This window comes from Macrotis lagotis, chromosome 2 (genome assembly GCF_037893015.1).
Source record: "Macrotis lagotis isolate mMagLag1 chromosome 2, bilby.v1.9.chrom.fasta, whole genome shotgun sequence".
In the NCBI taxonomy this organism is placed as follows: domain Eukaryota; kingdom Metazoa; phylum Chordata; class Mammalia; order Peramelemorphia; family Peramelidae; genus Macrotis; species Macrotis lagotis.
In genome coordinates this window covers 224,514,670-224,527,631 of record NC_133659.1, presented here as the reverse complement: position 1 = coordinate 224,527,631, position 12,962 = coordinate 224,514,670, and the positions used below count along the sequence as shown (strand labels likewise).

The window sequence follows — 12,962 nt, the reverse complement described above, 5'->3', positions numbered from 1 at the left end:
TGTGACCCTGGGCAAATCACTGAACCCAGTTTATACCAGTTTCCTCATCTATCAAAAGGGCTGGACAAAGAAATGGCAAAAAAAAAAAAACTCTAGTATTTTTGCTAAGAAAACTTTAAATGGGGTCAGAGGGAATATTGAAATGTCTAATCAACAAAAAAGAAATATGTACTAACAAGTCCAGTCATAGATGTAATCTCCAAATGGTTAGCTTCATATTTATCTGTAAATACAGACTGTTTATGTCCCTCATTCTGACCTTCTGTCTCAAAACAACATCCCATGGTTCATCCCATGTAAATCTTGTGTACCAAAAATGACTCATCATGACCCTTCTTTCTTCAGTTCTACTGAATGTAAGTCATCTACCTACAGAGGACAAATAACTTATTAGTAATCATTGGGAAGGGATTGTTGAGAGAGGTGGAGAGAATAAGAGTCATATTTTCTCTCTTTTTTGCAGGCCTTAATGAAGATTAATTCATTAGATAAACATACCATGATGCCTTCTTTGTCTAGGGCATGGGTAGAGGAGGCAATCTACAGTGGGAATCCTTGGTGATAAGTCAGTAATTACCTCGAACAATTCTGGCACCTTATCATAGATTTTTTTTTCCTCATTCCCTAAAGGGGTTCTCCTCTTTAACTTGTTCGGGGTACCTCTGGTGGGAGCAGACATCTGTGGCTTCTTGAGCAATACTTCAGAAGAATTGTGTGTGCGATGGACCCAACTGGGGGCCTTCTATCCCTTCATGAGGAACCACAATAACAAATATAACCAGGTAAGGAAGATAAGGGCAACTAAGTGGTACAGTGGAGAGAGTGACAGGTCTGAGGTCAGGAAGACCAACTTCCCAATTTTAAATCCAACCTTAAACATACATACTAGCTGTGTGACTCTGAACAAGTCATTTAGCCCTGTTTGCCTCAGTTTCCTCATCTGTAAAATGAGCTGGAAAAGGAAATGACAAAACCCCCTGGTATCTTTGCTGGGAAAACCAAATGGAATCTCAAAGAGTCAGACACTCCTGAAAAACAGTTGATTGACAAAAGGAGGATATGGTCTGGGCTGAAAGGCCTTCCATGCTTTTACTTCTAACATATCTGCCTTAGACTTGGAAATGTGGTCTGGAGAATCCAAAAGACTTAGAGGGTTGGAAAGAAGGACATACTTGGCAAGGGGTATGAGGCTCTAGCTTCCCCTCTATAGTTGGGGTGTGTGTGTGTGTGTGTGTGGCTGGGTGCTAACATCTGGCAACCATCTCCAGCTGTGGAGGGAGGATCTCTACTAGTTACAGTCAGCTAGGAGAATGTGGATACTGAGTGAACCATACAAAAGGACCGTAAATAAACATAGCTTGACCACCCCTTCTTCCTACTTGCAGAGACTCCTCAAGCTTTTTAAATAACTTGTTCCCCCTCCATCTGAGAAGAGCTCTGCAATAGTCAGTGAGACTTAGGGACCAGAGGGCCACCCCTGCCCCTCACTGCTTCCTCCTTTGCAGCCCCAGGAGCCGTATGTCTTCAGTGAAGAGGCTCAGCAGGCAATGAGGAAAGCCTTTATTTTGCGCTACATGCTCCTGCCCTATCTCTATACCCTGTTCTACAAAGCTCATTCTCGTGGAGAGACTGTGGCTCGGCCCTTGTTTTTGGAGTAAGTATTCCTGTGAAAGGGGGATGGAACAGGCTGGTTGTGACTCTGGCTTTGAGGCAGTCCTGCATTCTGGAACCCTGTTCTCCTCTTTTAGGTTCCTTCCCCTGTTAAGTAGAGTTGATGGCTGCTTTAAAATATGGGCATGTTGTTGGGAACTATGTCATAAGGTTGATCATGATGTTGCAAGTAGCTGGTGTGGTTGGCTTTATTCAGGCATGTGTGGTATCACTGACAAATCATTGACAGCAGGTAAAGGGCATAAAATGTAATTTCAAACATTTATTCGGCAGAATCAGTGAAACAGGAAAGCACAGTTGCAGAAAGCAAGTACTTCTATGGTTCTTTACTCCTGTTCCAAGAATTTAGGCTTCCTCCTAGAAATATGTGATCTCTTACATTTAAATATTGATTATTGCCTTTGGGGGTCACACAGCTAGTTAAGTGTCTGAGGCCAGATTTTAATTCAGGCACTCCATTCATTCCCCAACATACTTCCCCTGCTTCAAACACTTTGTAAAATATTTTTAAAACATTCCCTTGACAAAGCAACTATTTCTGTATACACCAGTGCACCTGCTATCCTTGAACTTCCCCCAAATGGAAGCAACTGAGTTTCCTTAAAGACAAATTGGAATGGAATAGCTGTATTTGATTATTGTTTTTGTTTACATGCTTATAGTCATAACATTTCTCTGTTCTGTATCAGTTCATATAAGCCTTCAAGTTTCCTCATTTTCATTGCTTTTTGTATTTGTGTGTGTGTGTGTATGTGTGTGTGTGTGTATATGTATGTATTTTAAAACATAGTCTATGTCCCACACCACCGCCATGCCTGTAAGCAATTTTCCTCTTTCTTCCTTCCTTGGTCATGGGGACCTCAAAGCTTACCTTGGCCTGTGGACATTGGGTTTACCTCCTCCCCCTCCTTTCAATCAGTAAAATACCATGCTGCCACATAATCCCAAGCCTCACAAATGTTGAGATCCTATTTTGCAATCTCTCCTTTTCAACGCCTTGATTTTCCTCAAAAGGAAAGTTGACTTAACTCAAATTGAGTCACTCTTAAACCTAATAAAGTTTAGTAGGAAAAACCCTAGACTAGAAGTCAGGAAAGCATCTTCTAACCTGCCACAAAGTAGTTAGGCAACTGAAAAAAATATTTCCCCTGTTTGAAACCCAATTTTCTTATTTGTAAAATATGCATAATCAGATGCTACCTAGTGGGTAAAACCCATAGCTTCCCTGGCTCATGTAATACTTCTCTTCCCCAATATACCAATCAGACGTGTCATTTTGATAGGTTTCCCTTGGACCGAAATACCTGGACACTGGACCGACAGTTCCTGTGGGGGGAAGTTCTCCTCATTACTCCGGTACTTGAAGCTGGAAAGACTGAAGTGAATGGCTATTTTCCGGCCGGTACATGGTACCCACTTTTGGAGGTGAATCTGTTACCATTAAATCCCTGGCCTCACTCACAAGTCAGGAAGAAAGTTCAGATGGGATGACCTGTATCACATTTGCCAGATGACCTTTGGGGTGACTCAAAGAATAAATTATTAGCATTTTCCTCTACTTCAGGAAAGAAATATTATTCCTTTGCACCTCATATTGACCTAAAAACCTATAGTAAATTCAGCTACAGTAAACAGTAGGAGGCATTATTCTCACATTCTGGACTTCGATACTGCATTTAGTTTGTCCCTCAGGTAGGGAAAGAATCAGACAGACTCCTGATAGAGCCAGGGACATTGTCACTGCTTAAGCCTTGTTGACTTTATGTCTGTCTCTCCAGGTACCAATGGAGCCCCTTAATGACTTGTCTCCTTCATCTTCTACTCTCCATGACTCAGTCATCCATAGCAAAGGGCAGTGGTTCACTCTGTCAGCACCACTTGAAGTGATCAACATTCACCTCCGGGCTGGGTATATCCTTCCACTGCAGGTGCAGAAGGGGTTGTTAGTGGTTGAATCTCTTTATCCATTACCAGGACTGCTATGAAATCCCTTTCCATCATCACCTTGCCCAAGAAATCAAACAAGAAATTATGTTCAACTAATATTGTTTGCCCTAGTCTCTCCTCATCTGATCATGTTGGGACTCATACATTTTCCCCATACCTTCAAACTGATTCCACTGTTAGAAAGTATAGGATTAGATCAGAAGGCAGTTAGATGGTCTATAGGAGAAACTAAGTTTTACTTTTTTTTGGGGAGGGCATGGGGGTAAGAAAAGGAACCAGCGGTAACTTGAGTCCTTTTGCAGGCTACCTATAGAGTCTCCCCTTACTGCTTTGTGGAAAGCATGGACAGGAGATAGAAGCAGGAGTGAGGGCAGTCTTAAAACAATAAAAAAATTAGTAATTTATTAAGTATCTATTACCTTCCAGGCAAGCGTTGTATGTAAATATCTGACTTTGCCAGTAACTCAGAAAGGATCTCAGAAGTCATCTGTCTGCCCCCAAAACTGAGGCAAGAATAGTCTCTATAATTTATATCCTGTCTCCCCCTGAAGATAGTTAAGTAGAATCCATTGTTTCCCAAGGCATCCAGTCCTACTTTGAGACAGATGTACTTGTTAAAAAATGTTACCTTTCAAGTTGCCCTGTTGAGTCATAGTGTGTATTGCAGTGGGTCCCAGGCATCTCAGGAAGCATCTCTCTGATTTTTTCCCTGGAACCAGGATCCTGGCCTCACCACCACAGAGTCCCGCAATAAGCCAATGACCTTGATTGTGGCCTTAACTCCAAGTGGCATGGCCCAAGGGGAGCTGTTCTGGGATGATGGAGAGACCCTCGGGACACTGGAATGGGGTCACTATACCCAAATCACGTTCCTGGCTAACAATGTGAGTCCTTGATTCTGGGATAAAGCAGTTGCAGAAGTAGAAACCGGTTTGGGGGAAGGGGAGGGGAGATGACCAGGTGTGCCTGATCTCAAATCTAGAACATGGAATTGATTGAAGAGTTGTGAGTATGTATCAGAAGAGGATACCCATCTTAACAGTAGTGACTGCAGGTATCTAGAATTAGACTTCTTGTTTAATAGAAGCAGCAGAGAAAGCTTATCCCAAAGGGAAATGGAACCTTTTTTTTAATATAAATTTATTTATTTTTCCAATTACATGCAAAGATAGTTCTCAGCATTCATTTTTTTTGGTAACCTTTTGAGTTCCCATAATTTTCTCCCTCCCTCTCTTCCCTATTCCTTCCCCTTGTTGACAAGCAATCTGATACAAGTTTAACATATATAGCTATATTAAACATATTTCCATTTTGGTCATGTTGTGAATGAAAACAGAACAAAAGGAAACAAAAACCTTGAGGAGGGAGAAAACCATAAAGCATAAAATAAGTTTCAAAAATTGAAAATAGGATTCCTTTGGTTTGTGTTAAGATTTCATAGTTCTTTCTCTGGATGTGGATGGTATTTTCCATCACAAGTCCTTTAGAATTGTCTTTGATCCTTTGTACTGCTGAGAAAAGCTAAATCTGTCATCCCACAATGTTACTGTTAATGTGTACAATGTTCTCCTAGTTCTACTCACTCAGCATCAGTTCATGTAATTCTTTCCAGGTTTTTCTGAAGTCTACTCATTCACAATTTCTTACAGAACAATAGTACTCCATTACATTCATATACCAACTTGTTCAGCCATTCCCCATTTGTTGGGTTTTGTACATGTGGGTCTTTTCCCCTGCATCAAGGGGTATGCAGTTTTATTGACCTTTGGTCATAATAGGACCTATTTCTAAAGGATTGTGGATAGGCCTTTCCTTGTCTGGAAAAAGATGAAGCACCAGGAACCTGAGATACTTTGACTTTGTTTGAGCATCTTGGAGAAGTGTCCCACATCTTGATTGAGATTATACTTTACAGATTTTTCCCCCACAACATCAAGGTGATGTCCAACATTATTTTCCCCTCTTATGCAGAGGAAGAAACGACTTCAGGAAGGCTATAATTTTCCCATTGAAACTAGTGAAACTCTGATTTGACCCCATAAGTACCTGGGACCAAATCGCTTCTCCTTAACATCAACACTTTTATCTTTCTCTTTTGCTTGAAACAGAATGTCATTCTGAATAACCTGGTACAAGTGACCAAGGAGGGCACCAACCTGAAATTGAGAAAAGTGACCATTCTAGGTGTGACCAGCAACCCCCATCAGGTTGTCTCCAATGGCATCCCAGTCTTCAACTTTTCCTATGATGCTGATACCAAGGCAAGAGAATTAAGAATCCAGATAGCAATGATTAAAAGGGGACTTGCAGAGCAGTTGATTTCCAGTGTTTGAAGAAAAGTTTATAAATAGTCTGTTGAGAGTTTCCATTCTAAAACAGATCAGAAATTTGTTATCCTTGATGTCTCCCCTTAGAAACCTTGCTAAACTATGTCTATGAAAGCTTTAAAACTTGATCAAAGAAGCAACCAAGAAATCCTTACTGTGCACTGGGCAAACATTTAACTTGCCTCTTCAGTCCCTGGGGTGTGGAGTGAAGGAATTATGGCCTTCATATCTCAAGGCCTATTTTTAGTGAATTGCTTGCTAATCTTTCTTCTAGGCTCTCTAAGATACTGGCATTGATGTGTAAAGCATTAGAAATGATTAGTGCCTTATGTTTTTCAAAACAGTAAAATAATTAAAGATGACAGGTTCTCATAAAGAAGCATATTAGCATATAATTAAACTAACCTCGAAAGATCTGAGTTGAAATTCTACCTCTGATACATACTAGCCATGTGGCTCTGGGCAAGTTACCTAACCTTGATGGCCCAGGCAACTCTGAGACCACAGAATGGCAGAAAAGGTGTTAGCATGCATTGGCAGAAAAGTTTAGTCCCCAAGAACCCCATACTTTAAAAAGAGAGAGAGAGAGAGAGAGAGAGAGAGAGAGAGAGAGAGAGAGAGAGAGAGAGAGAGAGAGAGAGAGAAGGGCAGCTAGCTGATGCAGTGAATAGAGTACTAGCCCTGGAATCAAAATGATCTGAGTTAAAATCTAGCCTCAGACATTTAATAATTACCTAGCTGTGTGACCTTGGGCAAGTCACTTAACCCCATTGCCTTGCAAAAACAAAACAAAAAAAAAACAGGAAAGAGCCCCATTCTTATGAAATCATATATCCTCTTTTCAAGTCTTTACAGAGAGAGATATCCTTTTGAACTGAGGAGTAAACTGGGGAAATGTGGTAACTGGAAAATTCCTTCCAAATTGCCTTATATAAAGATCCCCAATATTTTTATCATCCTCAAAAAGGGTCTGAAGCAAAAAAATTCTGAACACTGTCTTCTGAGTTGCTCTGTAAGGATTTCTTGTTTATGATCTTAGTTGTATTCTGCTTTTTTTTTCAGATTCTGGATATCCCTGTGTCTTTGTCAGTAGTGGAACAGTTTCTCATCAGCTGGTCCTAACTGGAGGGATCCTGATATGTTTAATCCTTACTTTTTTGGAAGAAGAAAAAACTCATAAAGAAATAAGTTTCTATAACTGGTTCAATATATGTCATGGCCTTGGATGTTTGTGTTGCTACTTAGGAAGGTGACAAGGCAGGTTAGTCTACATTTGAAGACCAGCCTTTTGATGATGATTCATATGTCTTTTTTAAAAATTAGTGTTTTTCCATTAAAAGGAATTATTTTTCTCTCCCACTTTACCTATCCCACTGAGGAAGAAACAAAGAAAGCCATTGTAATTGAATATGCTTATTCAAGCAAAACAAATTCTCATATTGGTCATGTCCATTCTGCATATTTCTCTGTGTAGCAGTGGATAGCATTTGTGCATGTTTTTCTACATTGTGGTTGCTTAGTATCCCGATCCTGGGTTTTTCTCTTTGACACTGTTTGCCAGCCTATAACTAAGGACCTTGTCCAGTACAGAATCACTGGCATTGTGTAAATAATGAGACAGGATGTGACAAACAGGGAAGGCAATACTCTAATATCACCTATTATCCTCAGATCTGAGATATTGCTAGAAGGCTGACTATTAAATATACTAAAAAGGTATTCATTGGATTTCTTTTCCTTTGGGCATCTATTCTAGTCTTGGAGAGGTCATGGCAGTCACGAAATGTGTCTACATGGTGGTTGCTCTTCTAGCTGTTAGTTGAGCTTTGGCTCTAAACAGTGGTTGGGGGTTATCTAGTCAATGGGTTCAGGGTACCTAGGCTATTTATAAATAATAGTAATCAGAGGTAGAGTCAAGATGGCAGAGGAAAGGCAGAGTCTTGCCTGAGCTCCCTCCAAACTCCTAATAATTTTAAATAATGCACAATTCCTGAAGCAGAAGAACCCACAAAAAGATGAATTGAAATAAGTTTCCATCCAAACACAACTTAGAAGATTATTAGGCAAAGTCTGTTGCACCTAGCTAAGAGTGGAGCAATGAACCAGCCACTGTGGCAGTGGCTGGAACTCTCAGCCCACAGACAGACAGACAGGAGATCAAACAGTAGACTGGAAGGAGATTGTGCTCTTGGTTTGCACTGAGGCAGGACCAGAGCAGTAGATGTGACTTGGCCCACATTCAAATCTGGATCACATGTTGAGGAAGAGAACTAATGCACCAGGGCTTGCAGCCACACTTCCAGAAAAGCCACTCACAGAGTAAGGAGGATAGTAAACACACGTCTCCTTAGCAATATATCTCTAAAACCAGCTGCACAAGACCCCTGAAATTTGAGTCAGTGTGCCTTCAACCCTGGGAGCAGAGCCCCATTTTATCAGAGTTAAAAGTCAAGAAATAGATGGGGAAAATGAGGAAAGAACAGAAAAACTCTGATCATAGAAAGTTATAGTGATAAGGAAGATCAAAGCACATACTCAGAAGGTAATTAAACCAAAGCCTTCAAGAAACATGAATGGGACTCAGGCTAAGGGAGAACTTGGAAGGAATTTTGAAAAAATCAAATAAGAAGTAGCAGAAAAATTGGGAAGAGAAATGAAAGTGTTGTAAGAAAATCACAAAAAAAAAAGTCAAGTTTGGTAAAGGCAAAAAATACTGAAGAAAATAACACTTTGAAAATAGACTAAGCATAGGGGTAGCTAGGTGGTGCAGTGGATCGATCTGGAGTCAGGAGTACCTGAGTTCAAATGTGACCTCAGGCACTTAATAATGACCTAGCTGTGTGGCCTTGGGCAAGCCACTTAACCCCTTTTGCCTTGCAAAAAAAAAAGAAAATAGACTAGGCCAAATGGGAAAAGAAATTCAAAAAAGCCAAGAGAAAGCCTTGAAAAGCAGAATTGGCCAAAGGAAAAATTTTATAAAATTAGGAGCCATTCCCTAATTGATAAATGATCAATAGATGTGAATAGTTTTCAGATGAAGTAATCAATGTTATCAGTAGTCATCTGAGAAGGTGCTCTAATTGCTGGTTGGAGGAATGTAAATTGAAACAATTCTGAATTATTACCTCATGTCTGTTAGACTGACTAATAGAACAGAAAAGGAAAATGATGTTGCAGGGAATGTGGGGAAAAATTAGATGTTCATGCACTGTTATAAACTGATTCTTTAGAGCATTTTGGAACTAAACCCAAAGAGCTATAAAACCACACAGACCTTTTGACCTAGTAGTGCTATTATTAGATCTATCCAAAAAGATATTTTTTAATTAAAGATTTTATTTATTCTGAGTTTTACAATTTTTCCTCCAATCTTACTTCCCCAGCCCCCCGCAGAAAGCAATTTGTCAGTCTCTCTATATTGTTTCTATGCTGTACATTGATCTAAATTGAGTGTGATGAGAGAAATCATATCCTTAAGGAAGAAACAAAGTATAAGAGATAACAAGATCAGACAATAAGATATCAGTCCAAAAAGACATTGTTAAAAAAAAGGGAAAATGACATGCATGCATACACACACACACACACACACTCACAAAGAAATATTTATAGAAGCTCTTTTCTGGCAGGCATCTTCTGAGGATGCCCATCAATTGGGGAATGTTTGAATAAATTGTGCTATGTGATTGTAATGGAATACTGTGCTCTTAGAAATGTTGAATAGGATGCTTTCAGAAAAACTTGACTTTCATGAACTGATGCAAAGTGAAATGTACTGTGTTATGTACAACAGCAATATTGTAAGATGATCAGTTGTGAATGATTTAGCTATTCTCAGCAATATATTAATCCAAGACAGTTCTGAAGGGCTTATGATGAAGTTCCATTCCTGGATGAAGAACTGGTATCTAGATACAGATTGAAGCATTGAAACATGCTTTTTTAATTTTCTTTATTTTTCTTGAGGGTATTTTGAGGGGGGTTTTTTGGGTCTGTTTTCTTTCACAGCATGACTAATGGAATATGTTTTCCATGACTACACATATATATATATACCTGGTGTTGAATTGTTGGCTTTCTCAGTGAGGGGGGGTGGAGAACAAGGGAAGGGAAAGAATTTTGAACTCAAGTTTTAAAAAGGAATCTTAAAAATTCTTCGTACATGGAATTGGGGAAAAATAAAATACTAAATAAAATTATGATAATCAGTTGCCTTGAAGTTCATTCAGTTGTTCTAATAAAAGATATTTTGAATTAAGTTTCTGCTGCTGCTATTGGTGACTGAGGGAAGGGAAATTTTATGTGTCAGACATAATCTTAATTGGATCAGTTGTTCAAAAAACAGTCTTTTATAATATTTGCTCATTCAGAAAACAGCAAAAGTACTTTTTTTTGCAAGATTGCCAAGTTCTGGGGATACAAAGGTTATAAAAATTAATAAATGCAGCCTCTACCCTCATGGAGCTTGTGATCTATCAGGGAAATACGACATGGATATATCTTGAAGCAACCTTGATAATTAGAACCAATATGACAAGTACATTTTTATGAAATCACAGACATTTGAGGGAAAATGTCTTAGCACATAAAATATGTCACTGTTTTCAAATATAAACATAAAAACTACAACATTTTATAAATCCCTTGACGTTTTTATGCTTTTGCTTAATCTATTCCCTCTAAATCTGTAAAAAATGCAAAACTTTGCCAAGTCAAATTGGAACCGTGCTCAGAGCAATCTATTCATATTTTATCAAGAAAAACATTGCTTCCTGTAGCTATGACTTGGTCTGGTTTTTGACAAGCATAATATAGGATTGTTGTCATTTCCAACCCCCATTTAGGTTTTCCTTGGCAAAGAAACTGGAGAGATTTACTATTTCCTTCTCCAGCTCATTGTACAGATGAGGAAACAGACAAACGGGGTTATGTTACTTGCCCAAGCTCACCCAGCCAGTAGGATTTGAACTCTATTCCTTTTTTTTTTATTAAAGATTTTAATTATTTTGAGTTTTACAATCCCCCCCCAATCTTACTCCCTCCCCTCACCCCCCAACAGAAGGCAATTTGCCAGTCTTTACATCCATGGTATACATTGATCCAAATTGAATATGATGAGAGAGAAATCATATCCTTAAGGAAGAAATATAAAGTATAAGAAATAGCAAGATCAGACAAAAAGATATCAGGATTTGAACTTTAGAAACTTAGTCTTCTGACAGCCAACCCAGTGCTCTCTACTGCTCCTCCACCTACTCACAGGTCATTTTACTTTTCGAACTAGATATCCCAGAAGCATCTCTCATCCAAAATTGAACTCATTCTCTTTCTTCCTCCAGTTCCACTTTGCCAAATTTCCCTGTTTCTTTCGATTATTGTCCTGGTCAAGCAGATTCATAACCTTAGTGTTCTGGATCTCTTACTCTTCCTCACCCCACATATCTTGTCAGTTATCAATCCTGGTTTTTTTTTTATATTTTTACATTTTGTTTTCCAATTATATAAAATAGTAATATATACCCATCATTTTTTGCAAGGCTCCGAATTCTACAATTTTCCCCCCTCCTCCCTTGCCTCCCACCCCCAGAGAAGGCTGTCTGACAGTCTCTACATTGTTTCCATGCCATATATTGATGTAAATTGAATATTATAAGAATAAACATAACCCCCCCCCCCAGGAAGATGGGAAACCTCAAGAATAGAGAAAAAAAATTTACTTCCATCTGTGTTCAGATTTCAATGACTCTGCCTCTGGGTACTCTATCATAAGTCCACCAGAGAAGTTGAGTCAATGTTTTTCCCTCAGTTGCTATTACTAGCTATGCCTCCACTCTATTCTATTCTCTCTCTCCTTTCATCCTGGCCCTGTCCAAAGGTGTGTTGCATCTGAGTACCCTCTCCCTTGATCTTTCTTCTATCACCTATTCCTCCCTTCCCTCCCCCCATTCCCCCTCATCCTGTCCCTTTCCTCCCATCCTCCAGGGAAAGACAGATTTCCTCACCCTATTAAGTGTGTATGTCATTTCCTCCCTGAGCCATTTCCGGTGAGAATGAAGGCTCACTCATTCCCCCTTGCCTTCCCCCCCTCCACTCCATTGAAAAAGCTTTTTCTTGACTCTTATATGAAATCTCTCAGCTTCTTATTAATCTTTTTTCCTTCCAGTACTTTCCCCCATCGCCCATTGACACCATCTCTTTACCACATCATACCATTATATTCCACTTCTTCCTTTGTCCTGTCTATATATATGCTCCTTCTAGTCGCTCTTATAAATGAGGAAGTTCATATGAGTTATCCATATCTTCTTCCCATGCAGGAATATGAACAGTTCAACATCAAGTTCCTCATAGTTAGTCCCTCTCTTCCACCCCCTCTATGGTTCACCAGAATCCTGTACTTGCAGATCAAACTTTCTGTTCAGCTCTGGTTGTTTCAAAAGGAAAGCTTGAAAGTCCCCTGTTTCATTGAAAGTCCATCTTTTCCCCTGAAAGAGGATGTTCAGTTTTGCTGGGTAGTTGATTCTTGGTTGTAAACCAAGGTCTTTTGCCCTCTGGAATATCATATTCCAAGCCCTACAAGCCTGTAATGTAGATGCTGCCAGATCCTGTGTAATCCTGACTAGAGCCTCAGTAGCCTTGTTTCTGGCAGCTTTTAGAATTTTCTCTTTGATTTGGGAGTTTTGGAATTTGGCTATAATATACCTGGAGGTTTTTCTTTTGGGATCTCCTTCAGGAGGTGACTGGTGAATTCCCTCAATTTCTATTTTACCCTCTGCTTCTAGGATTTTGGGGCAATTTTGATTATTATTTCTTGAAAAATGAAGTCTAGACTCTTTTCCTGATCATGGCTTTCAGATAGCCCAATAATTTTTAAATTATTTCTTCTGGATCTCTTTTCGAGGTCAGTTGTTTTTCCAATGAGATATTTTACATTTTCTTCTAATTTTTGGCTTTTTTGGAAGAGTTTTATTTCTTCCTGATTTCTTACAAAGTCATCAGCTCCTCAACCAACTCCAG

General features: G+C 39.3%; 1 protein-coding gene across 5 annotated transcripts in view; it reads left to right on the top strand.

The window, feature by feature from the left end:
- LOC141514290 (lysosomal alpha-glucosidase-like) overlaps window positions 1–10,187 on the top strand; it is a 37,876-nt gene extending 27,689 nt beyond the window's left edge. For all 5 annotated transcript variants that reach the window (XM_074224987.1, XM_074224988.1, XM_074224986.1 and 2 more), the window contains exons 14-20: window positions 631–782; window positions 1,506–1,654; window positions 2,955–3,096; window positions 3,450–3,599; window positions 4,338–4,502; window positions 5,727–5,879; window positions 7,008–10,187. In XM_074224987.1, the coding sequence (XP_074081088.1) occupies window positions 631–782; window positions 1,506–1,654; window positions 2,955–3,096; window positions 3,450–3,599; window positions 4,338–4,502; window positions 5,727–5,879; window positions 7,008–7,067 (971 nt within the window). In that variant the 3' untranslated portion in view covers window positions 7,068–10,187. The remainder of the gene's footprint in view (window positions 1–630; window positions 783–1,505; window positions 1,655–2,954; window positions 3,097–3,449; window positions 3,600–4,337; window positions 4,503–5,726; window positions 5,880–7,007) is intronic.
- Window positions 10,188–12,962: the final 2,775 nt, after the last annotated feature.